This window comes from Lepidochelys olivacea, assembly GCF_965140295.1.
Source record: "Lepidochelys olivacea isolate rLepOli2 genome assembly, chromosome: 17".
NCBI classification, from domain to species: domain Eukaryota; kingdom Metazoa; phylum Chordata; order Testudines; family Cheloniidae; genus Lepidochelys; species Lepidochelys olivacea.
The window spans coordinates 5976074-6001233 of NC_140427.1; the positions used below are offsets into that span (position 1 = coordinate 5976074).

The 25160-nt window shown below is 42.2% G+C and overlaps 1 protein-coding gene across 1 annotated transcript in view; it reads right to left on the reverse strand.

The window, feature by feature from the left end:
* Positions 1-2268: 2268 nt before the first annotated feature.
* TBX4 (T-box transcription factor 4) overlaps positions 2269-25160 on the reverse strand; it is a 53294-nt gene continuing 30402 nt past the window's right edge. The window contains exons 5-8 of the mRNA XM_084650607.1: positions 14928-15080; positions 7240-7328; positions 6528-6769; positions 2269-4569 (exon numbers count right to left, since the gene is read on the reverse strand). Coding sequence (XP_084506733.1) covers positions 3944-4569; positions 6528-6769; positions 7240-7328; positions 14928-15080 — 1110 coding nt within the window. The 3' untranslated portion in view covers positions 2269-3943. The remainder of the gene's footprint in view (positions 4570-6527; positions 6770-7239; positions 7329-14927; positions 15081-25160) is intronic.

Below are 25160 nucleotides of genomic sequence, written 5' to 3' on the forward strand. Positions count from 1 at the left end.
AATTGTTCTTTCTAAGAGAGAGACAATGGCTCCTGACTCATTCATGAGAGTGTCTTACTAAGATTAAAGAAAAGGAGTACTTGTGGCACCTTAGAGACTAATAAATTGGTTAGTCTCTAAGGTGCCACAAGTCCTCCTTTTCTTTTTGCGAATACAGACTAACATGGCTGTTACTCTGAAACCTGTTACTAAGATTAATATACATTCTTTATTGAATGGGACCCTTTGTCTTAGGGTTCCCAATGTTCCCCCTTTTTAATAAAGTGACACTGTAGCTTGTTGAGGGGAGATAAATTTTAAATCCTTACTTTCTTCACCAGCAAGTTGGCCAGGTTGCGATTTCCCTGAAATCTTCAAGCACTCTTAGAGCTCCATCCAGCAAAGTCTGAGTACTTTCTTCCCACTGGGCATTCAAACTAATTCAGCATGTTATAGGAGGTACTGAGCACTTCCCTGGATCAGGCCCTTATTTTCTAAAATTGTCATCTCTTGCTGTTCAAAGACCAGTGGGGAATCTCGACTGGCTAATGAAGAGATGACTTTTTCTCCTAATGGAATGTTCCACTCTAACCATCCCACCAGGGGAGTTTTCGTCTTCAAAAGAAATATTTTTTCCTATACAAGCTGCAAAAAGAATTATTTAATGACATCATAAATTAAGACAGAGAGGCCCAAATATTCCAAACTGTAGAGAGGCATTTGAGCCTGGAAAAAAACATTGTGTGTATATGCCAAAAACACCCAGTTATTCCAGCTTTAGGCCTCTGTCAAGTATGTGAGCTGCCAGTGATCCCAGACTAGTGGTTTTTTTGGCATGAATTAATTTTAGCTTGTTTAATTTCTGGTGTTTGTATTAATCTGTAGACTAAGTAAGTAAGACTAATGTATTTAGAGTGAGGGCCAAATTCAGAGTTGGCATAAGTACTATTCAAGGCAGCGGAGCTCAGCCCAACTTGCTTCAGTGTCACATTTGGACCCCAACCTTTACAAAAATGTACTTCCACTGATGGTAATGGGAGTTATGCATAGGTTCTTAATGTCTCAATGGAAAACAGACATATCCAGCTTTTTCCCAACCCCTCTCAATGTTTGCTTTAATGGAAGTCCCTACACAAGAAGTCTGAAAGCATTACTTCCACATTGTGCTCATCTTTCAAATATTGCAGGACTTTTCAACCTTAGGTTAATCTTGTACCCCATTCCCCAGCAGAGTAGCACACTGATAGGGCTATGTATGCAAATCCCTTGAAACAAGCCACAGTGCATTGAATGTAACTGGTTTTAAAATGGAAAGGACAACTGTTCAGGGGAAGGGGTACTATTCCTACCAAAAGAAAAGGGGATTATTTATATATTTATATATATATAATATATTTGTAAAACAGGCAAAAGAATCCAGAGTAGCTGGTCACCGGGACTGTAGGCTCCTGGGCCCCATAAATTTTAGGAAGTGGTTGCAGCACCAGTCTCTTCTAGTGTTGACTCAGTGTCACTATGACAAATGAAAATGTACACTTCAGCCTCTGTCCAGTGACACCTCCGTTACCGTTTTCCCCCTTAAGTCTTGGGATGTTGCTTTTAATTATAAATGCCCTTCAGACATGTAAAGATACACCATTTTGGTGCTTTCATTTTGCATGTAGGGTAAGGATTCTTCTCCTCCTCAACATGAGTGCTTTGCAGCATGGTCTATCACTGTCAACTCTTTGTTTCTAGAGCTTGAGTGTCTCAATTTAAAAAAAAATGACAAAAAACCTTGAAATAGGCATTTAAAATATTACTGAGAGGCTGAGAGCTGGTAAAGGTCAAGTATGCAGCCTGGGAAAGAGTAAGATTTATATTACGACAGAGGGAAAGATCAGATGTCCAATGACTTACCACAGCACATTTTATACCAATTATTGAAATGCACCCAGAGACAGTTTATAGTAATAAAATGGCTTTATGTTCTGATATGTAAAATTAAATGTCCATGCTATGTAACAAAACATTTAAAAATTCCACACCACCTGTATCTAATGTGGTTTCATCTGTGTTATATATGTCTTTTGTCTAACGAATTCTTAGTTTTTACAGCAAGTGTGTAATTAAAAAAATCTTAAATAGATGTCTTTCAAAAAAAAAAAAAACCCCTCGCAACATTCATTTTTATTAAGTATTTCATTTGTAAAAAGCAAAGCTGAATTGGACAGGTGGCCTGCATTTGTGATATATATTTTTTTATATATATATATATATATATATAAATAGCTATTCAGCATGCAAAAATTGTAGTGATTTCCCAAATCTGATTACAAAGTCCACACATACTGTCTCTTGAATGGGATATGAATGTCCTGGCTAAAAATAACCTTCACTTCAGTGCCCTTGGGCTTGTCTAGCTTAAACATCATCTTCATCAATCTCTCCTCATTGGAATGGATTCAGCAAAGAGCAGAAATGACTTCAATTTTTTATATATATATTTTTTTGCCCTCCACCTATTCATTGACTGCTTGGCAAACAGGACAAAATTATTAATGGCTAAAGGCCAAATTCTGTACTGTTTAATTGAACCAAACTCCCACTATTATTTCTATGTATCCTTCTATTTGTTCTACAGTAACAGCTGGTGGTCCTGCATTGGACTGGAGAATTAATGTGCTCTATGTACATAGGTTTCAGAGTAGCAGCCGTGTTAATCCGTATTCGCAAAAAGAAAAGGAGTACTTGTGGCACCTTAGAGACGAACAAATTTAACGAGTTTTTTCATGAAGTTGATAGATTTCTACTCCATACGGCTAAATTCAGTGCCTTGCATAATGACAGGTTTCAGAGTTGGTCTCTAAGGTGCCACAAGTACTCCTTTTCTTTCTATATACATAGAGGAAGATGCAATTCCTTCCCAACAAAACTATTCAATTGCAATTAGTGGGAGTTTTGTTTAATAAAGAATGCAGAATTTCCCCCCTAAGTGTCCATTTCTCATAATGGCTGGGTTTTTGTTCGTTTAGATGAATGGATGGATGAATTCTTGCAGGCCTTTGATCATTGAAGGCGGTATCCTTCTATTTGTCATCTGGAAATAATTCCACAGTAAAAATATTAGCAACAAATATATTGGTCACAGCTTTTCACACCTCCACTGATACTTTTGTCCATTGCAAAATCTGACAACTTTAATTAAAAAAGACACTAAGTGTTGGGAAAAAAAATTGGTCCACTGTCTCCATCATCCTTGAAACAACTCCCTTCAGTTCAGTGCAAAGAAAATGTGTATTTAGGGCCTATTACACTGTGAAATAGTATCCCCCATTTCTAGAGCCATTTAAAACTAGACAGGACAAATCTCAAGCCATTATACTGCAAGGAATCAGTATGGTGCAGTGTCTGGGAGAAACGGAACCAGGCATCAGATGACATGGGCAAGTCACTTCACTGAGATTCTGCTTGCCTGGCTATAAACTGGCTGATAATGCTTATCCACTGCTGAGGATAGAAAAAGAAACAATCCTAGATGAAAAGAGCTCTGACTTACAGACGTTGGACTATATGCTCTTTTGTCTTAGTTTTTGTGGCTCATGAAGTCATAGAGCCATAACAATTAAAGGGTAATAATTTCCCCCAAAATCTGCTGTTTTAAACAAAGAAAAAGGACCAGCCATCACATTTTAGTCATTCGGATGGTTCTTAGGGGCCAGTAGGACTGAATTAATTTAGAAAAGATTGGTGAATCCAGGCCATTGATCCGAGAGTTACTTTGTACAGAATTGTTATTTCCATTGAATTGTATGTGTGTAAAGATACAAATGCCTCATACACACACACTCTCTCACACACACACACACACCCTTTGGAAATGTACATGTGTGTAGGTTTCACTGAAGTGCAAGTTACCCACAGGAATTAACACTGAAGTAACATTGTTCAGGAGCAGTAAAACTAGCTGTTTTGTTCCTTAGAATCATCCATCAGTCCAGTTTTCCACAGTCCCCATTCCTGAATGGTATGGTAATGAAGATTCCCTCGAGAGTGAAAAGCTTTGTGAGTACAGAAATTCGTTTGCTGTGTTTAAGTGCGGAGATGGGGGCTTCCTCTCGCAAACAGATGGGTGCACTCTTTCCCTCGGGAAGGATGAGGGAGGAACTCGCTCCCGAACCTGAGACTGTGACAGTTGATTGTAGACACTGAAGGGACTATTACCTGGTGGTTGTGAGCTTTGACTTGTGATAGAGGGGAGTCTTGGCATCATGGTGGTGGTAGTAAAATGAGCAGGGAAAGGCTGATAAGGCACAGTTTCCATTGTCTGAACACTGTAGCTGGTGTAAGGTGCAACAGAAGTCCACATATTGCAGCTCAAAGGGGGAGGGGGAGGAGGTGGCAAGTCATCGACTGTTGAGACACCTGCAATTTCAGCCCCAGAACCTGAGTACATACAAGCTTCCCTAGGTGTCACCTCACTGCAATAGGAAGGGCTTAACATTTGCTGGTCATATGGAGGTGGCGAACGAAAATAATGATCTTCTCCTACAGAAGAGGAGGCTTCCAGATAGGAGCGTTTGCAGGGCAGGTCTAAATGCCGAGCACTTTCTGTGAACAAAGAAATAAGCATTTAGGGAAAGGGTGCCTGTGTAACAGCATTTAACATTACATTGTCAAGCCCTCGGAAAGCTTATGGATTCTCCTTAAAAGTATGTGAATCTTACAATCATTTTACTGGGTTACTTGCATTGTTATTCAGGCTAATCCAGTTAAGCTACTTCATTTTGAAAAACAATATTTAATATTAAAAAGGCATTACACTGTTAATGTTAGTCTAATCCAATCAGCCTTAAAGCATTTTTTGGCTACGTTTATCAGCTTAAATAAATGACCTGGGCTACTACTTTTACAGCTAGAGATTACTTTTCATTCATCCAGATAACTGAGGACCACGACTCTTCTGACAAATTCAAGAAGTCTTTTAAAATGTCTTATCGCAACCTTTCTTCCTGTCCTCACAAAAATTACTATACATTTACCAGGTATTCATGACAAGGGCTGCAGAAATATTTCAAGATAAAACCAAGGGAGAGTGCTCTGGTAAGGATTTCTGCTATGTGCTGGAGAAGCTGTCTCCTTTCAATGGACTTTGAGTGCTGCGTATGTGGTTTACCAGCATTCTATCATTAGGAACTATTATTTACTGTAGGAGAAGCAGCAACTCTCCCAGCAGATATTAAAGTTTTGCATTGCAGTTCTTATTACCTGTGTCTTTAACTTTTCACCAAGGCTGAGATTAATTAGCAGCAAATGAGACATGGTAGTATAAGGATTTTTCTCTGCAAAGCCCTTCCATTTAGCTTAAAAACAAAAGAATCTGACATGATCCCATCTGATACTGGTCTGAAGGGAGCAGTGTGTACTTAAAGGCTGGTTACATTTAAAAGCTGGCTCAGCAGGCAAAGAAAATGTCTACAGCTAGCTCCTGTAATCAAAAATAGACCACCATTAACAAACTTACTAAAGGCTTGATTCTGAAAAGTGCCGAGCACTTACAACTAACTCCCAGTAATCTCAATGGCAGTTGGAGGAGCTCAGCCCATTTCAGGATCAGGCCTCAGTTGAATAAACTTTCTGATTAAGAATATAAATAGACATATGTAACTGTTGTTTAATTTACCAACATACTCTCAGTCCTTTAGACACATGCCATGATGATCTGCTTTGCTTGCTTGCTCTATTTTAGGGCCTGAGTCTGTCTTTTTTTTTTTTTTTTTTTTTTTTTTTTGGACTACAGTAAGTAGAGTAATAAGCACTACTCTCAATAGCGTTTGCAGGATCAGGACTTAGAGCTAATCTCCAGCCCTCTGGAATCAGCAGAAAGACTTGCACTGATTCCAGTGGGCTTTGGATCAGGCCCTTCACCTGCTCTTCAAGGTGGCAAATGTGAGTTTGTAAAGCACCATAACCACTGTGGCACTATAGACATGATACATAATAAATCACTGATGGCAAAATCCTGTCACCTTTCTGATGACCTGAACTTTATTCCATGAGGAGTACTGGGTTTGTTTCAGTGAGACTATTCACACGTACTACTCAGTGTGAGTAAAGGTGGTAGAGTTGAGCCTCTAGTGTGTCATAAGAGTTGTTTCTAGAGTCTCCTTTCTTATAAAATTGGTGCACTTCATTGAACACATTTAAAGTGCATAGACAAATGGCACAGATTTAGAGTATAAATGGATTTGCTTGTAGGCTATATTTTGAGCTCCGATAATTTAGTACTTGAATTTCCTACATTAAAAAATTGCATCATGAATGTAGACTTCCAAAATATCACTTCCCTTAGCATCTTAACATTGTTTTCAGGGCCTGAATATTCTGGCAAACCACTGAGCATTCATAACTTGCAATGAAGGCAGCAGGTGCAGCGCACCTTGAAGGATTGTGCTCAAAATACTATCCAATCAGAAGTGCTTTGCAATAGACCAGCACAGCTCTCCTGGCCCTGGAGAGACAGGAAAAGGTGCCAAGTATATGGAGGAAGATCTGTAAAGGTCTGTTACCTCTTCTTTTCAGGCAGTGATAAAAGAGCCCTGAATCTCTCTGTGCTGTGAAGGTGTTGAGTGGTAGATCTTGAGTATCCGAAGCAGCAAACGGCATGTGAGCACCATTCTCATATTGATAATGCTGAAGGGTCTGGTGATTCCCATGGAGTGGGTTGACATCTGTTTTTGTTGAAAGCTGGCCATGAGTGGAAACCAACCTCTGCCTCATGATGCTTTTGGAAATCACTGGATATTCTTTGCTGCAGGAGAGAAAAGTTATTTACTAGTTAGACAGCAGTCAGCCCTTGCAGGACAAAACGCTACTACTTTAGCATTCCGATAGCACCTTGCAGCCAAGGATTTCAAGGCACTTTACTTAAAAAAAAGAATTAACTGAGTTTCACAACCACTCTGTGGTGGTAGGTGAGTATTATAACAACTGTATCACAGCTTGAGCCACAGAAAGGTTGAGAATTGTGCAAATGGGCGGCTGAGTTAGGCTTAGAACCCTGGAGCCCCTTGCTCCTAATCATAAGCCCACATTTGCTCTCCCAAAGTCCTGTTACCATATATTATTGGATTGGAACACACACACAAATCCCACTGAATGCAAACACATACTGCATTGAATACATACAGACACATTGCATCAAAGCTCTCTGGCTGCAGCTGTTAGAACCATATACTGTATTCTAAACAGCTGCCATCTCATTGCTCTTTTTATCCACACCTTTGTAGCCGGGCCACACGCAAATCACTGTCATCACTTCCCCGGAATCCCTTGGCAAATGGGTTGTTTTCAATTTTCAGCTGGGTTATCTTTAAAAGAATGAAACGAAAAAGGAGTCAGTTAATAGTGTATCAGAACCACGTGTATGGTTGTGGGACTAGGTTTGTAGATCTGAAAAGATACGTGTAAAAAAGCAGCATCCAGTGGCGTTCAGCGGCTATTTCCTGCACCGCTTCAGTCACCTAAAGATGCTATGGCAGAAGAGGCTGGATTAGTTGAAAGTTAGAGGGGCCTGAGCTGCAAAGTTTGGTTCTGGAGCTGAACTTTCCCCAAAGGCCTTTCTCCCCACCCCCCTTCCCCAGGGTTGAAGGCAGATAGTTTGGGCTTGAGATTAGGGCACAGTTAGCACCTGACCTCAGTTAGGACTGACTGTTTTTATTCAGTGACCATCCCCCCTGCTCCCCACTCCCTGACCACCCCCAGGACTCCCACCCCTATCCAATCTCCCCTGTTCCACACCCCCTGACTATCCAACCCTCCCTGCTCTCCCCACCCCACATTACCTGTGGGGTGGGGGAAAGGAGGGCTCAGTCCTTTCCCTGCTCGTTTGGCTGCTCTCCCTGGCAGTCGGGCAGGGCTCGCTCCCTGTCTGGGTTTGGCTGCTGGGGACAGAGACCAAGCATGCTGGAGGTGGACGGGGGCCCTGGCTTGCTCTGCCCCTGTCCCCGGCAGCAGGGCCCAGGCCCCTTGACCGTCCCCGACCTCCCCCTGACCTTGCTGCCCTGGGCACCCAGTCTGGCCGCGCTATAACCGTGCTGCCCGGCCGGAGCTGCAGCCACGCTGCCCAGGTACTCGGGGAACTGTGACTGCGAGGGGCTAGTCTCCACCATGGTGCCGGGGAGTTGGGCTGGCTCCTCTGCAAGCCTGTCCTGACCCTGCTCCCTGGCAGGAGCTTGGGGGCCAGAGGGAAGGGTCCTGTGGGCTGGATGTGGCCCGCAGGTCGTAGTTTGCCCCCCTCTGTTCTAGCCACTTCCCTTATGGCTGAGAAGAATTACTACTGCTTTATAGTGGCTGTTATCCAGAAATAGGCTAGCCTTCTCCAGAGACTAAGTCCACCACAGTGATCCAAACCCCTCAGCCTGAGATCCATTTCTATAACTTCATGAAAATTTTGCAAAAAATAAAAAACACAAACTAGAGGAAGTTATGGGGCCTGGTGTAAAATTTCATTTAAAAATATTCCACTCCAATAAAAACACAAGTAAACAAGCCACATCTCTCATCCCCCCCACCCTCCGCAAACACACACATGAAATTAAAACCGCACCCAAGCAAAGTCATAGGAAAGAGTGTTGTGCTGCAGGGTCGTCTCTAAACTACAGTCTCTTTTAACACGTTTTTTATGAAGAGATGGCGGGAAGGGCTTCAGACGCTGGGAAATTTCACATTAACACTCAGAGCAAATCCATTAAATCCCCTTAAGCCCTTAGTAATCACTTTATTTAATGTGTCTCCTTTATAAACGGTATGTACACAGAAATCACTTCACCCAACATGTTATGCAAATACGCAGCAACATACCCTGCTATCTAACAAGTGCACAGCACCGCTACCCAACCGCTGAGTGACGAAGAGCTACATCAGGAAGAGTTTATGGAGACAGACTAGAGCTACCAAAGGTGCTCACTCTTTCCCTCTATCTTTGCAAACAGTGCTATGGAATCTTTAAGGCTCAGAAATGATCAGGCACTCAGTTTTACTGCTGAAGAAAGAGGGCATCTCCCCCAGCACAGGGCCGGGCCAAGCCCACCTCTGGGGAAAGGCACACAGACATCCACAGATGAAGGTCAGAAGGGACCATTAGGGTCATCTCCGCTGCCGTCACACAGGCCTTAAACGTTCACTTGGTAATTTCTGCATCAAGCAGAGTGTAGCTGCACTAGAGTCTATCTTTAAGCCAGACAGCTGAGTGAAAGACTTCAAGGGATTGCACTTCCACCAGCTCTGTCTTCCCACGTAATTTGTTCTAATGGTGTTTCAGTAGCTATGGCGTCACCAAACCTAATTCTTACAGCACCTGGCGTTTTCCTTGGTGACCCCTCAGGGCCCCATTCAGGCTTAAACTCACACTTGATGATGATAAACTCCGGGTGATACAGCCAACCTTGTACACCGAAGCAGTTGCACTGTGGAGTCTTGTGTCTGATGGTAGTTGTTTGGCTCAGCGCCTCTATGAGTTACAGTGATTGCTTGGACTTTTAGAAAACCACCACAATCCACATTGTTCAGCTTTTTCAGGCAGGAGCACTAGAAATTCTACACAAGCTGTTTTTTGCTCCAGTTGCTAAAACCATAACCATGCACAAGTAGATGGAGGCTTTTCAGTTCATGAAGGCATGCTTCTGCCCCCCTGTATTTCAACTTAATTAAAAATGATCATAACCTGGATTTGCCAAAGATATTCGTGAAAACAAGGCTTTGATGAAAAAAACTCAGCCAGCCTTGGAGCTGTTAAACCCGGAATGATGCTATTGCCTTCCCTGGGTTTACACCATTGTAATGTGGGGAACACACACAAAAAAAACCTTAGCCTTATGGTGCAGAGCTAAAAATAGTAGTGTAGATGTTTGGACTGATTTCGGAGACCCAGTGAGCAGGGAAGGGCTCAGAGCCTTGGCTCTAGCCCCAACACCTATACTGCTGTTGCAAGGGTGAATCAGTTGACCTGCCACGGAGGGGGGCGGGAGTTTGAAAATTTTACCCGTAGTCTGAGCAGAGAGGAGTTTGCCCCAAAGTCATCTGGCAGTAACTTTCATGCCAGTACCTTAAATGTTTCCTCAAGGAACAATAAAACTCCTTATACAACACACAGCTAGCAGCCTTGTGTGCGCACGCCCGCATCTAGCGGGTCATGCGAAGAAGGATGCTTTGCATGGGAAAGAGCTTTTAATAACTTTCCTACTGATTTGAAGCAACCCCTGGAGCAATGACACTCAAACCACTTTGGTTAATACCAACTTTAAGTGGCTCTGAAGACGTGGGGGCAGCAAACATGTCAAAGAAATGTGTGTTTTAAAAACTGAAACCCATCCCTATAAAACAATGGTAAAGGGCCTGGGCCTGCTGCTGCGTCAATGGCGCAACTCCCAGTGACTTCAGCAGGAGTAAGGTAGAGCTCATCTCCAGGTTTACTGCACCATCCCCGGCCTCAGGAGCTCCTCTCTTGTGGATCACATGTAACATGATACCAAGGAAATAAAAATATTTAAGCAATAGAGACTGAATGCTAAACAACTGTGAATTACAAGGCTATAAAGCTTTCGTCAGTGATGTCCTCACTCGCATTAGGGCTTGCAGTTCACACCTGCTAGTTGGTCTTTCTATATTTCCTCCTCTTGCCTGCGCCCACACAGAACACTTGAATCTTATCAGGGTTTTTCCCACCCTCCTTTAATTTTTCTGCTTCCCGTCATCTATGTTCTTGGATTCTCTGGCTGTCTCCTAACTTTTCCCTCTTGTAATAAAGTTCAGTCTCCTCATCAAGTTTCCCTACAAATCTCTACATTCATTTACTCTCCCCGCCCTTGCTCTCTCAATTCTCTTGCTTTTGTGCACGCTTTGTTTCTTCCTGCTAGTCACCCTGAAGCTCATAGGGGTGGCCTTCCAAGTCCCTCCTTAAGCCACACTGTTCTTGTGCCTGGTCCTTCAGTTTTTGCCTTCTGCTGGTTAACGTTGTCAGCTCCCTGGGGAAGAGACCCTGTTTACTGCTATTGTCTTTATCAAACCCAATGTACATCTCAAATGTTATGGCAACAATGGGCCACCGTGGTGGAATCTTTGCCACATGCTCAGGTGAAAGGCACCAACCTTTGGAAAATAACTATTCTCACGGGTTGCTTTCTCTGACGCAGCCTGCCTAGCCTCATCTCTTCCAGGCCCTTCCCCTCAGCTCCTCCGAACACATAGTAACAACTGTATACTCATCCTCTTCTTCCCACCCACTGAAAACTGATATTTAAAATAACTACCACCAGATTATTTATCAGAATACTGACGCAGGGGCTCTGGAAGTGGGCATAATGCATCTCTTCCCAAAGGGTATGTGCAGGCACCCCCAGCACACACATTACCCCCTCTTTGATGCCAACTTTATACAAGTCTAAGAAATACCCTAGACAGACAGATGGGCCTGAGTTAATTTGCTGTTATGGTAACACAAGACCAACACTCAACCTCTTGTCCCCATGCATTTGATTGGAAATGAACATATGAATAATTTCCAGGTGGAGGGAGTGACAATGTGCAAAGGCTATTGCTGGTGTGAAGGGAGCGTACACATATACCGCAGCCCTGAACTCCAGCCAGTCCTACCATGTACTCTCTCTCTCTCTGCCATGAGGCAGAATCCAGGTAGCCAGCTCCCACCCTGCTGTTGGCTGGCTAAGGGTTTTCTGGCAAGACCATCCAGCATTTGGCTCTTTCAAATAATTGCCAAAAACGTTACGCTAATTAGCACCTGTACTTTCAATAACGGTTTAAAAATTATCCCTTACCGAACAGAACGAAGATTATAAAAGAGCTTCTCTCCCCCAGCATAATGGATTGGCTGGTATTTGTAATCAAAGAAGGGATATGTCAGTCCATGAAAGTAGCCAGCATCGGATGCCACTTTCAATAGCTGTCAGGATCTGCTCTATGCAGACTGTAAACTGAGCCTAGCATGATATTATTGGCTCCATTTTGGATGGAGTCAGTGCTCTCTTTTTCCCTGCTTTGATTCACTAGTAGATTCTTTAGTAGCCTAACAGCCATCTGAGGAACCACAAGACGCTTAGGGCCTTGCCTGCCTTCCCCCTCAACAGACCAACATGAAGCCACGTAAGGCTTAATTTAATTTCTTTGCTGCTGTAACATGCAGCCTGACTTGGTTCTGCTTCCGTCACAACACATTTTTAAACAAGCCCCTTTTGGCAGCAGAAATAATATTTTCCATTGTGTTCCTGTTATTCTTTTTCTTCAAAGTCATTTGAGACTACTGTTAGGTAGAGACACATGGGAGCTCACATATTAATGCTTTGGGGTTGAAAGTTCCCCCCACTTCAGTGCAAAACCTTTGGCACGTAGGGTGAAATCCTGGCCCCACTGAAGTGGACGGGAGTATTGCCACTGACTTCAACAGAACCAGGCTTTCACCCCTGCCTGCAGCTGCCCCAAAAGGGAAGTTTGGGGTAAATATACCAAGAAAGCTCTACTGCCTAGACCTGTGTGTGGGCGGCATGGAGCTGGGGATTTTACTCAGTGTTGTTATGCTCATTTCAACTTCATATTCAACTGTGAAATCAAGTTCTTGATTCTCTTTCAGAGAAGCTGCCGTTATTAATAAGTGCACCTCAGGCTAGCTGAATATTTCTTAAGCCAAGGAGGTTGGCAATTGGCTGAAATCTGGAAAACAGACTTTTAAAAAGAGGATGTGCAATTCCTGTGGTTCCGGGGGTTTCATTATCTATACCAGAAAGGTTGCTTTTCTAATGAAGAATGTATTATTTAGTTAGCACGGTGGGGTTTTGCTCAAGGCCACACACTGAGTCCATGGCAGAGCAGAGATTAGATCCCAGAAGTCGCTGGCTCCTAGTCCTCTCATGCTGCTGTGCAGCAGGTCTGCACTACCTAGGCTCTGGGGGTCGTCAGGTTAAAATCCAGGCAGTGCCAGGTAGCCCTTTATCCTTGTTGGAAGGCACATGGAGTTCTATTTGTTTTACTCTGTCATGACGGTCACTGGCATGGGCGGAGAAGGTCAGATTTTCAAAAGAGCTCAGCTCTCCGCAGCTGTGCTAGTTCTCCATATAACTGCTACAGGCTGAGTTCTTTTGAAAATCTGGCCACAAAGATCCCTTGGCTCCTAACAGTTGGTCCTGGTGAATTTACCTCCAGCCACATCACTATGTTGTGTGCTGTACAGCCGTTAGCTACCAGCCTTCCCCCTCAGAAGTGGCTGCATGTCAGTTATATTGTAAGTATCACATTTATGAAGCACATAGGGCTCCTTCAGGAGGAAAGGCGCTACTGATGTAAAATATTACGAGTAGCTATTAAACAAGCTCTTCAGTGTGTTTCTGGTTAACCGTGTTTGGGCTACTGGTCATTTCACATTTACAGTCACAGGTTGGTAGCTAGGATCCATATTAGCGTTCAGCTAAGGCTCTCTTTTGCCCGTTTTACTTTGACACACACAGCCATGTTTCCATTGTGATTCTTTGCCCTGGCTCAGTAACTGCATAGGAGTCCGGCCTTCAAATGCAAAATAAAACTGACTCCTACTCCTATGAGGAAAAGATTTAAACAGACCAAAGGGGAGGAGGCATGGTTGGGGCAATCTCCTTCTGTAGGAGGAGTCTATATCTTGATGTACAGTGCAGATTTTACATTCACTGACACAGGCAGGCCTTTAACAAAACTCAGTTCAGCCTAATACATCCCTCTGGAGGGAGACAAGTATCCTCATCTCTATTTTACAGATAGGAAAATTATAGCATAAAAGCAGCAAATCGCTAGCAGAGCTCGGAATAGAACCTAGGAGGCCGAATTCCCTAGCCCCCGCTCTTGCTCCTGCACGCACTGCTGAGAGCCGTGGGAAGGTGGCAGCTGACTGGCTGCGCCGTTGTCTAGCCGGCCTGGTGATTACAAAGTCTCAAAATCTGTTGCCTCCTCCCCCTTTGTTTTGGTGGCCTCGTCGGGAGAGGAGACCGCCTCAGATAACCAATCACGCGTCTGCCCCAGCGTTCTTTCCCCATTAGCACTGCCTCTGCCCAGGTCACAAACGCAACAAGGCCCCCTGGACATGCATTCCTGGTGCTGCAGGAAAACCTGTTTGAACGAATGTGCTGGGAATGACAGGGCCGTTTGTGTGAGAATATGATCCCCCTGCTCCATCTCTGGACAGCTTCAGCTTACACTGACATGGTCTCCAAGGGCTAAATAAGGCGGCGGGGGGGGGGGGGGGAATAGAGTAAAAGAATGTGTATTAAGTAATTGGTCACATTCCTCTCTCTCTTCTCCAATCAGCTCACTCCTATGTTGTTGGGCACCTTCCACTTCTCCCCATTTCAGATGGGACCACACCAAATTTAGTCACTCCCCTCCTGCTCCAACCCCTCCACTATATGATAATCCATTACGTGCAGCTGAAGTGAGCCCTCCGAGTTTTATATTCCCCGAAAAACAAAACATGCACACACAAACCCACCTTCCCTCATGTCCTAACCACAAGTCAGGCTCTGAGCTGCATTTTTATGGTCACATTCCTTATATGTCTCACTAAATATATATACTGTAATTACTTTTCACTGGAGATTTATGAGCCAGCTTTACTGGTCACTCTTAGATTTGCTTGCTGTTGTGAATGACATTTGAGCATTTATGAGCTCTCAGATTCATTAGTTACGATACTGGTGGAGATTGCCAAGATATTTTTACCCAATACATTTTTCATGCATCCTGTGCTTCACCAGTCTTGCTAACCAATCGCTGTGCTTGGCCATTTCCTGCTGCACAACTGCATCATTAAACACTGTTCCTCAGTGCCCATAACGGTAACACTGTGCTTGTTCCCATCAGTTCGTTTCAGTCTTCAGTGCAGGTCTGCAAAAATTACTCAAAGCTAAAGCACCTTTTGCTGCAAAGCACCGTACCTTGTGATTCTGATAGGAGGTAACCGATATAAAGGATGTCTCTGGAAACACATGTGTGCAGAACGCTGTGTTCTTAGACCCAAAGGCGTTGTTTTCATCTGCTTTCACAATGTGCAGTCTCGGCTGGTATTTATGCATCGAATTAAGAATAATCTGAAAAACAAATAAAAAAGTTTGTTAAAATAGTCATAACCATTCAGTTGGCATCAATAATGGAATAAGTGAATGCAGTAAAATATTACACAAACAGCTCCAGCTGTGTGCTTTGCTTTCAGAGAGAAATAAATATAACAGATTGGTGTGCAATCCAGAAAGAGGCTTTAGAAATACATTACTGTACTTAACACCCAGGACTGTGGTGCATCAGTGCATCTGCCTGTGGAGCTAAGGAGCAGGGAAACATGGGGGCTACAGATCAGGACCAAGGTGTATTTACAGAGCTGTATGGGGAATCCCTGGAGTGTCAAGATTTTCTGCAGATTGGGATTGAGCTGTATTGACAAACCTGTCTGGGGAAGCTAACTCAGCAGCTCGCCTTTATGCTTGTCTCAGTCCAGCAGCCCTTCACAAGCACTATATTTACTCATGTTACAAATAAGTGCCTATATTGGGTGCTGCCTTTAGTGCCAAAACATTACCCCCCCCCCCGCCGCCTGTCATCTTGGTGCAAGGCTTATTCTCTATCATTGTCCCAGGGGGCCCATTCATCTCTAATGGGAGAGTGAGTCCCTACCCCCACCCATCTTTTCAAAATCCTTATTCCTTGCCACAAACACTGCTGCCCCAAGCTGCCTGTGAATGGCAAGGAGCTGGCCTGTTCTATACGGAGAAGCAAAAGATGCTGGTTCCACTCCCTTTGGGATCTGCTGGTTTGGTTCGCAAAACTTTCAGACTTTGTGCCCTTCAGTACTGACACGAGCAGCAAAAAAACCAGAAGCAAATTTCAGACAAAGCAGCAGGTACCACATGGGGCTTTAAAGTCTCCTCATCTGGTTGCACATAACTCTGCCCACAGTAGCTGGCTGCATCATATACCATTTAAATGTAATTTTTATTGTTGACATTTTCCAGACAACCTTCCCTCTCCCCCGTCGCAGAAGAATGAGGAATTTTTGGCATTTTATCAGCTTTGCGTCATTTCTCTTAACCGTTTTGCTGCTATGTTGCAGGGCTTAGAAGTGAGAGGCTCGGTTTGTCGTCTTTGCTGTCCCTTCAGGAATCAACCACTGGAAGCACAAATTCATAGAGAAGCGTGGGCAGAGAGCGGAGACTTTTATGAAGAGAAGGTTTTTATTATTAGTCATCAGAGATGAGCCCAAGCTGCAAAATCCAGTTTAAATCTGAACTTTCCCCAAATCCAGAGTGTTCTAATTCAAAGGGTCAGTTCAGCTCAAGCTTCATTATCCTCATTTTACAGCTCCATAGAGCCCAAGGCCTGAAGGGACCATTATGATCATCTGGTCCAACCTCCTGGCTAACACAGGCCATAGAACGTCTGTGAAACAATTCCTGTTTCTGACGGCACAGAGAGGCGAAGTGACTTGCCCATATCTCACAGTACGTCAGTGGCAGAACCAGGAATAGAACTTGAAACTGGGATTTTTCAAAGGGGAAAAACTAGGGACCCAACTCACATTACATTTGGGGCTCCTTTGAAAAGCCAAGCCTAAAGCTCCTGACTCCCACTCCAGTGCCTTATCCACTAGGCCATGCTATCTCCCTTATGAGGCATGTTTCAGTGCCATACTTCAACCCAACTAGAACAAAGCCAAGGCAACGTCTAAAGCCAGCATTACTCTGTTGAAGCATTCAGAGTCTCAAATATTTTAGAGAGACTCTGAAGGATACTGTTGTATCCGTAATCCTGTCTAGAGGTTCGCTTCCAAACAAACACTCCATTATTGCTTAAACTGCCCCATCTCACTTACGAGGTTTTGCATTTTTGTCCCTTGCTGCACCAATCTGAAAATCTACCACTGCTCAGGAAAATGCAGAGACCTTATAGTGCGCAGACCAGGAAAGGAAACAGCTTTAGATTTGCCAGCTCAAAGCAGAATGGTGATCCCTTAACATAAAGTGTGCTGAATATACATGAGAAATGCAGAGGGTGGAGGTTAACTTGATTTAGTCAGTCTCCCAGGACATGAATGAGGAGCAGCTTTCAGCAGACAGCACAAAAGCACAAAATCCAACAGCACAGAAGGGAAATTTGCCATTTTCTTGATAAAAAAAAAAAAAAAGTTTACAAATTTTTTTTTTTTAAAAAGCAGTTTTTCATGGCCAAAGGACAAATTACACCTACAAAAATGGCCATTTGTGTTTGCCAAAAATCTGAGGCTAAAAAGAAATGCCTTTTCATTCTCTTTTTTCCGCTCACACTCTTTTTTTATGATTATGGCACCACTGAAAAAATACATTCACTCATAACTCTAGCTGTAAACACATTTATTAAATACCATCTCATATGTTAGGATACCTTGCTGCATAATATGTGATTACAGAGGTGCTTCACATTGAATTATAAAGGTACTGGTAGAGAAGCAGAAGTTTAAGTGAATGATTGTCTCACCAGAATGTGAATTCAGTGAACCCTCCCCCTTGAAAACATATTTTAAACCAGCCTATTACATCTTTACCATTCCTCCGTATCTACATGATGCTAGAATCTAACAAGAATTTACAAGGTGCTGAATGCTCAGCCAGTTGAGAGGTCTGATTTGGCTTTATGCCCCTTATAACACTCATGGTATCCCTGTCAGTCAAATGTTTTAAAGCCTGAGATTTTGTTCCGACATGCCAAATTACCAACTGATGCCTCTTGTGGTTACAGGAAGACAACCACAAACCGGATATGACACAGCGAGGTAGAATAGTCAGCAGTTCAAATTAGAGACCAAAAAAAGGAAAATCATCATTACACTTCTGACACTGCCAACATTTCCAGGGCCTCACCCGCTTCTCTGAAGCTGTGCATGCGTGAGGTTTGTATGCATCATTTTTTTTCCTCATCAAAAAGTTTTGCGTGTACAAAAGCATGGAGTTGTGCATGCAGGTCGTATGTGCAAACACACAAATATTCCTTACTTGTATATGCATCACCCCCAGAAAAAACTTACGCATGAAAAACTGTACACCTGAGAACTTAGGGCCTGCCTCTATAAGCAGTTAGCACGTGGCAAGCTGGGTATAAATCTACCTCGCACTAGCCTGCTGTGCGCCTACTGTCTGTATGGACTCCGCTACTGTGCACTAAAAATGATGTAACATGCTTTGATCTGTTCCCATTTCAAAGCTTGGCAGATCAAAGCACACTAAGGCACTTTTAGTGCAGCGTAGCAGAGTCCACACAGACAGTTGGTGCACAGCTAGTGCGAGATAGTTCATGACAAACTAGGGAGTAAATCTAACTGTTTGTATGGACAGTCCCTTAGGTACCGAAAACTCAGACCATGATATTAGCAGCTGCTGTTGAAAATACAGTCTTGTGTCATTGTCTAAAAATGCTCAAAACAAATGTAAGAAAATGCTACTCCTATGCCCAATATCAGTAGAAATACTAATCTAAAGAGTCCTATCACGAATAAGGAATAATTGAATTGATAAGATAGAGCAGATAACATATTATGGAGGATGCATATCGGAAGCATTGTCTAAGTTTTCAGCATTAGACAGAGTCAGGACTTTTACAGGCGGAATTCCAACTCACTGGATGAGCCTGGGCAATTCTCTTAAGAGCTTTTTGCCTTAGTTTTCCCAACAGGGGATGATAATACTGAAATGATCTCTTACTATTTTGTAAGTAGGTTGTGAGATTAAATGTTTGCAAAATGTAAAACATTATAATGTATATTTTTGAAAATTATCTTTGCAGATCATTACACATTATATCGTTAACTGAAATATTAGTTAGTTCCCAACCAAAAAAAAAGTGTGTTTACATTACTGTCTGGAATTGTTAAAAATACACTGGCGAGAGAGAAATATTTATAAGTCTATATGAATAAACCATTAGTCCAACAAGTTGAAAAACAGCACTTCTTAACTAGCATTCCAACATGCTATGCTACTAACTGTAAATGTCTTGCTATACAAATACTGGATTTTACTCTTATATCGATTAGATTGGTTGCTATCAATTAATTTGAATTAAACGTGCCGTTGATCTTGTCTCACCCATTTGTCCACAGGGAAGCACAATCCAGCTTACATGGTACATAGTCACACTTAGAAGGTTCAGAGCTATGCTGTATTTATTGTACTATTATCTTATTTAAAAAAATTCAAACTCAGGTTAGCTAAAGTGAGATCACTAAAGCCATATTTGGATATCTGATATTAGCTTGATTATGTATCCACAGTGAGGTTAACGGGAGCCTCATTTGCTCAGCATCTGTGAAAAATCAAGTCATTTTTATTTGGGTGCCTAAATCTAGAAAATTTTGGGTGGGATTTTCAAAAAGATTTAAGTGAATAGGTGCTTTTTTTGACCTATTAAGAAAGAGTCACATAGGTGATCTTGAAAATCCTACTTACAGTTGCTGAACTTTAGCCACTTAAATTCTAAACATCAAGCTGTCAATTTGTACAATATAATATACTGTACAATACTGTATATATCGTACCAATATAATATACTGTCTATTTATTTAGGGACTTGTGTGGTCCCCATCACTACAACAAACATCCATGGTTGCTTGGAAAATCAGGAAAAGGCAGATTGATGCACAGTCTCAGATACACCAGACTTGCAGAAAACAAAATGGCTGACTCAGAATGCACATGCTAGGCTATTAGTGAGACCAGGGGCAGGCCCTCTTATTCAGAGAGTTTTACAGGTACATATAATCACATTCATATCTTTTAATAAAGCATATAGGGACAATTACCTCCCTGGTATAAGTCCACTGCCATGAGGGGTGAACATGGTGTACAATGACTTGTGTTCTTCAGTATGAGAAATATTACCATTGGCAACAGAAAAACTTTCCTGAATTGTGGACTCATGCGCAAAGTTGGTCACAATCCCAATAACCTTTCTATCATTTCGGCAATATTTTACAGCCATTTTCTTCAAAGACAGTCTTTTTTTTTTCTTTTTACACACATAAGTAATGCTGTTGAGTCATACTCCCTCTGTTCCAGTCCTTAAAGTGGACATTTTACACACACATGTATCAAGAGTCATATCAATTTTATAGTCTCCCAGCCTGGCATTCAGTGAGCCTTTCATGACAAAGACTTATTTCGATTTCTGAAAACAATAGGAGCTTAAGCCAATGTCTTTTTTTTTCCCCTCTCCCATGCACTGATCACATGGTTGGCAGCTGGAATTTAAACTTTAATGTGGCTTAATTAAATAATCTTTTTCTTGCATTCTCTAATCAAAAGCAACAAATGGCAAAAACCAAATGGCATCATTTGCTCCATTCAGTTTATTTTGTCTAGAAAAAACACCGCTTTGGGGCCTAACCCTGCAAGATGCTAAGTCGCATCAGCACCAAGACTTGACGGCGTTTGGCACTTTGTAGGGTTGGGCCCGTAGAGTGAGAGCTTGGGTATACATGGGGCCTGCTCGCTGTAACGCAAACTTTCCCTCAACTCATTGTAAAATGTATTTAACTTTCACATGACATTTTGGGAGTTGATTTAACAGAGCCTGCTGTTTCTCCAAGGTATCAGGTATCATGTGATGCAGGGGTCGTCATGGCAATTGCCCTTTTTATATTGAATAGTAAATAGCTACGTAAAAACCACATAATTTTATGGTTGGTCCCTGGGGATCATGCAATTAATGTCGTCTTTCATTTTAATGTAGTTTTTGTTTCTTTCTTCCCTCTATTCTCTTTGAGCATTAGAGCAAAGGAGGGACCATGTTCTTCAATGTTTGTCCAATTAAGTTGGGCCTATAATAGGTATGTAATAAAAATGACCCTTTTCGTTTGTGCATAAAGCAAAACGGTGTCTAAACAAATCAGAGAGGGTCCAGCACAGACCACAAAAAACGGGCCACAGCTCTGCACCAAACTTAGCATATCCCAAGAGAAAGTCAGTATTTATGCCTCTCTCTCTTTTCCTAACCTGAGTGCCTCCCAGGAGTGATCAAAAGTTGGTGGCCCCCAGGTTTGGAAGTAACCGGGGCTGGTCTATGGGAAGCTCTCCAGGTGATAAACTTCAACTTAGGCCATCTTTCGCCTACATATTTGCTGGACAAACAGGGTGTTTGTCATCCTCTGCTGAATTACTTTTGCTGCACAGAGCGTGGCGCACTTGAGAATGGCTTTCCTGCTTTTTTTAATCACTCAATGCAAGTCATTTATGAATATTTATGGTGCAGGAAAGTGAAGTTGGTCACTTTGGGGAGCTGCTCATTTAAGTGAGCTTACCAGCATTTATTGAAAAAACGAACAAAGAAAACTAATCACCGAAATATCAAGCTGTGCTTGGTGTCTCCTGGGGCTGCCTTCTCAAGTCCTAATGTTACCTCTCAGCTACTAGTGCAGCTTTTACAACATCTGATTCCGCAGGGTGTCAAGAGCATCTTGAGAAATGCTGATTTGCTAGCTATTAATGGGCTCATCTCACTCCTCCTAGCATCCAGCCCATTGCGAATCTTGGTTCCCCCAAGATACCCAGGTACGCCACTCAGAATATGAGCCAGATGCAGTTACTGTAAAAGCAATCTACTTCAACCCCCCACATAACCAACTGGAAATTAAATACCATTCACCTTGGGATAGGTGCAGTCTCTACGGATCTTGAGCCTGCAGACCTGAAATATGCCGAAGCAAAGTGTTTACAGAAAACTCTCTGTTCAGATTTTAACATAAATCAATAAAAACATCCCTAAAACAAACTAAACCAGCTCTCAATTCTACTCATTAAAGGAGCTTTTTAATTACATGAAAAATCAAAACCGAATTCTTCAAAGGGGAAACCATGGACAAATTGCTAAGTTTAAAAAAATAGCACAAGCATGTAGGGACAAAATCAGAAAGGCAAAGGCACAAACTGAGGTACACCTAGCAAGGGACATAAAAGGCAATAAAGAAGAGGTTCTTTAAACATATTAGGAGCAAGAAGAAGATGAAGGAAAGTGTAAGTCCTCTACTTAGCTAGGAAGGAGAGCTAATAATTGATTACATCAATAAGGCTGAGGCACTTAATGCTTATTTTGCTTCAGTCTTCGCTAAAAAGGATAATGGAGACGGATACTCAGCACAATTAATATTAACCACAATGGAGAAGGAATGCACGCTAAAGTAGGGGAAGAACAGGTTAAAGAATATTTAGAGATGTTATATGTAGTTAAGTCGGTAGGGCCTGATGAAATTCATCCTGGGGTACCTAAGGAACTAGCTGAAACAATCTTGAAAGTGTTAGCAATTATCTTTGAGAACTCATGAAGGATGGGTGTGGTCCCAGAGGCCTGCAGAAGGGCAAACGTAGCATCCATCTTTAAAAGGGGGAACAAAGAGGACCCTAGGAATTATGCACCACTCAGCCTAATTTTGATACCGGGAAAGATACTGGAACAAATTATTAAACAATCAGTTTGTAAGCACCTAGAGGATTATAGTGCTATAAGGAATAGCCAGCATATATTTGTCAAAAAGAACTCATGCCATACCAAATTTTCTTCTTTGACAAAGTTTCACGTCTAATGCATAGAGTGGAAGCATTTCTTTATATCTTTATAGGTGGATGCTCAAGTGGTTGAAAGAACGTACTCAAATAGATCTCTGCACCTTGAAGTCTTTAAACCATGATTTGAGGACTTCAGTGGCTCAGACATAGGTGAGAGGTTTCTTGCAGGAGTGGGTGGGTGAGATTCTGTGGCCTGCATTGTGCAGGAGGTCAGACAAATGATCATAATGGTCCTTTCTGACCTTACTGTCTATGAGTCAAAGTAGGAGGGTGTATCTAGTGGGATCATATAGGGGTCAGTCCTGAGTCTGGTACTATTCAATATTTTCATTAATGACAGATACTGGAGTGGAGAATACACTTATGAAATGTGCAGATGACACCAAACTGAGAGGGGTTGCAAACACTTAAGAGGACAGGATTAGAATTCAAAAAGACCTTGAGAAAATAGAGAATTGGTCTGAAATCAACAAGATGAAATTCAATAAAAATAAGTGCAAAGTACTTCATTTAGAAAGGGAAAAAAATCAATGCACAAATACTAAATGGGGAATAACTGGCTAGGGGGTAGTACTACTGAAAAGGATCTGGGGATTATAGCAGATCACAAATTGAATACGAGTCAACAACGTGATGCAGTTGCAAAAAAGCCTAATATGATTCTGGGGTGTATTAGCAGGAGTGTTGTACAAGACACAGGAGATCATTGTCCCACTCTTCTTGGCACTGATGAGCCCTCAGCTGAAATATTTGGTCCAATTGCGTGCACCACACTTTAGGAGAGATGTGGACAAATTGGAGAGAGTCCAGAGGAGAGCAACAAAAAATAATAAAAGGTGTAGGAAAGCTGACCTCTGAGGAAAGGTTAAAAAAATCAGCACATTTAATCTTGGGAAAAGATGACTGAGGAAGAACTTGATAACAGTCTTCAAACATGTTAAAGGCTGTTATAAAAAGGACAGTGATCAGTTGTTTTCCATGTCCACTGAAGGTAGAACAAGAAGTAATGGGCTTAATTTGCAACAAGGGAGATTTAGGTTAATTATCAGGAAAAGCTTTCTAAGTATAAGGGTTGTTAAGCTCTGAAATAGTTTTCCAAGGGTGGTTATGGAATCCCTGTCATTAGAGGTTTTTAAGAACACGTTGGACAAATGCTGGTTTCTAGGGATGAGCTATGTTTGATGAGCTAGGTTTATTTGGTCCTGCCTTCAGCACAAGGCTCTGGACTGAATGACCTCTCGAGGTCCCTTTCAGCCCTACATTTCTATGAGTCTATGATTTTTGTGAAGGTTCTAGTTTCAGTGAATTCACCCTGATCTGAACCCTCATGCCCCAAAATAACAGCACAGGGCGTTGTTGCCATTGCACATAAACTACACGTTTCCACTCAAGGTTTTTATAGTCCATACTTAAGTGCTACAAAAAAACCCATCACCTATTGCCTGCTTTACTTCTTAAACATGTGTGTGCCCCCAACAACTCTTTTTCTTTTGTTCAGCTCTTTCAAAGGCCTCTTTGCTTCCCTGGCCTGCTGTAGACCTCACAGTTATTTTTAAATGTCCCTGAAAGGTGAGCTGGGATAAAATAAACTCCAGAATAAAAAGCAAGTGTCTTATGGGCACCATATGCTCAGAGAGTAGAGCCCTAATGCAAGGGCTAAATCATGAGCATTCTCTCTATTCCACATGGCCCAAGCCCTGAATCCTTCTGGGCTGTTTCCTTGCACACTACCACTGAAGCAAGCAGAAAAGGAGGAGTCAGCCGCAAATGATATACGTGACCTGACAATTTACAGAGAGAGAAACAGAAAGTGGAGAACCTTGAGAAAAGATTCAACAGGAAAGCAAACATATTGTTCCTTCTGGAGGGCCAAAGCCAGAGATCCTCATTCAGTCCTAATTCCATCTAACTTCCATTGCAGTCCCCGGGAATTTTGCATGAGTAAAAACTGAATGAAAACCACAAGTCGTGGCCTTGGTGGTGGCGTCTGTGGGAGGAGACAGGTCTTTAACTTTTACAACAACTCAAGTCTTTTTTTTCGGAACGGTAACAAACAGAGCAAATGCTGCGGACCATATGCAGGCAAAATTTCCATTAAAGTACAGTACATGACTAGAATTTGGCCTTATGTCACCAAAAGGAACAAAGGTACTATGCAAATCTTGACATCTTTCACTGATTGCTTATTTAGGCAAACTTCCCACTGAAGAGTGAATGAAGGCTTCAGGCTTTGATTCTATGTTAAGAAAAAAAATCTGAACTTCCTTAGATTGATTTAAACCAACAGTGTGACCACAAAAACACCTAATACATCACATATAAATTCTCATCCCAGGCTATATAATTTAAACTCAACCAGGAATCACACCAGCCATTTCTAATCCATGTAAATAAATGTCACGTTATCATCTACTCATCCCGATCGGTCCCAGACAGACAATCTAGCAGTACAAGGCCTGGTTCTTTTTCATAGGCACAAAGCCTATAAAAGACCATATAAAAGTTCAACTTGGCCTTTATAATTCAATCTCTATGCATCCCTGGGGTCAGGTCAGTTTCAATACAAAAAAACGAGATTCAAAATAAAAT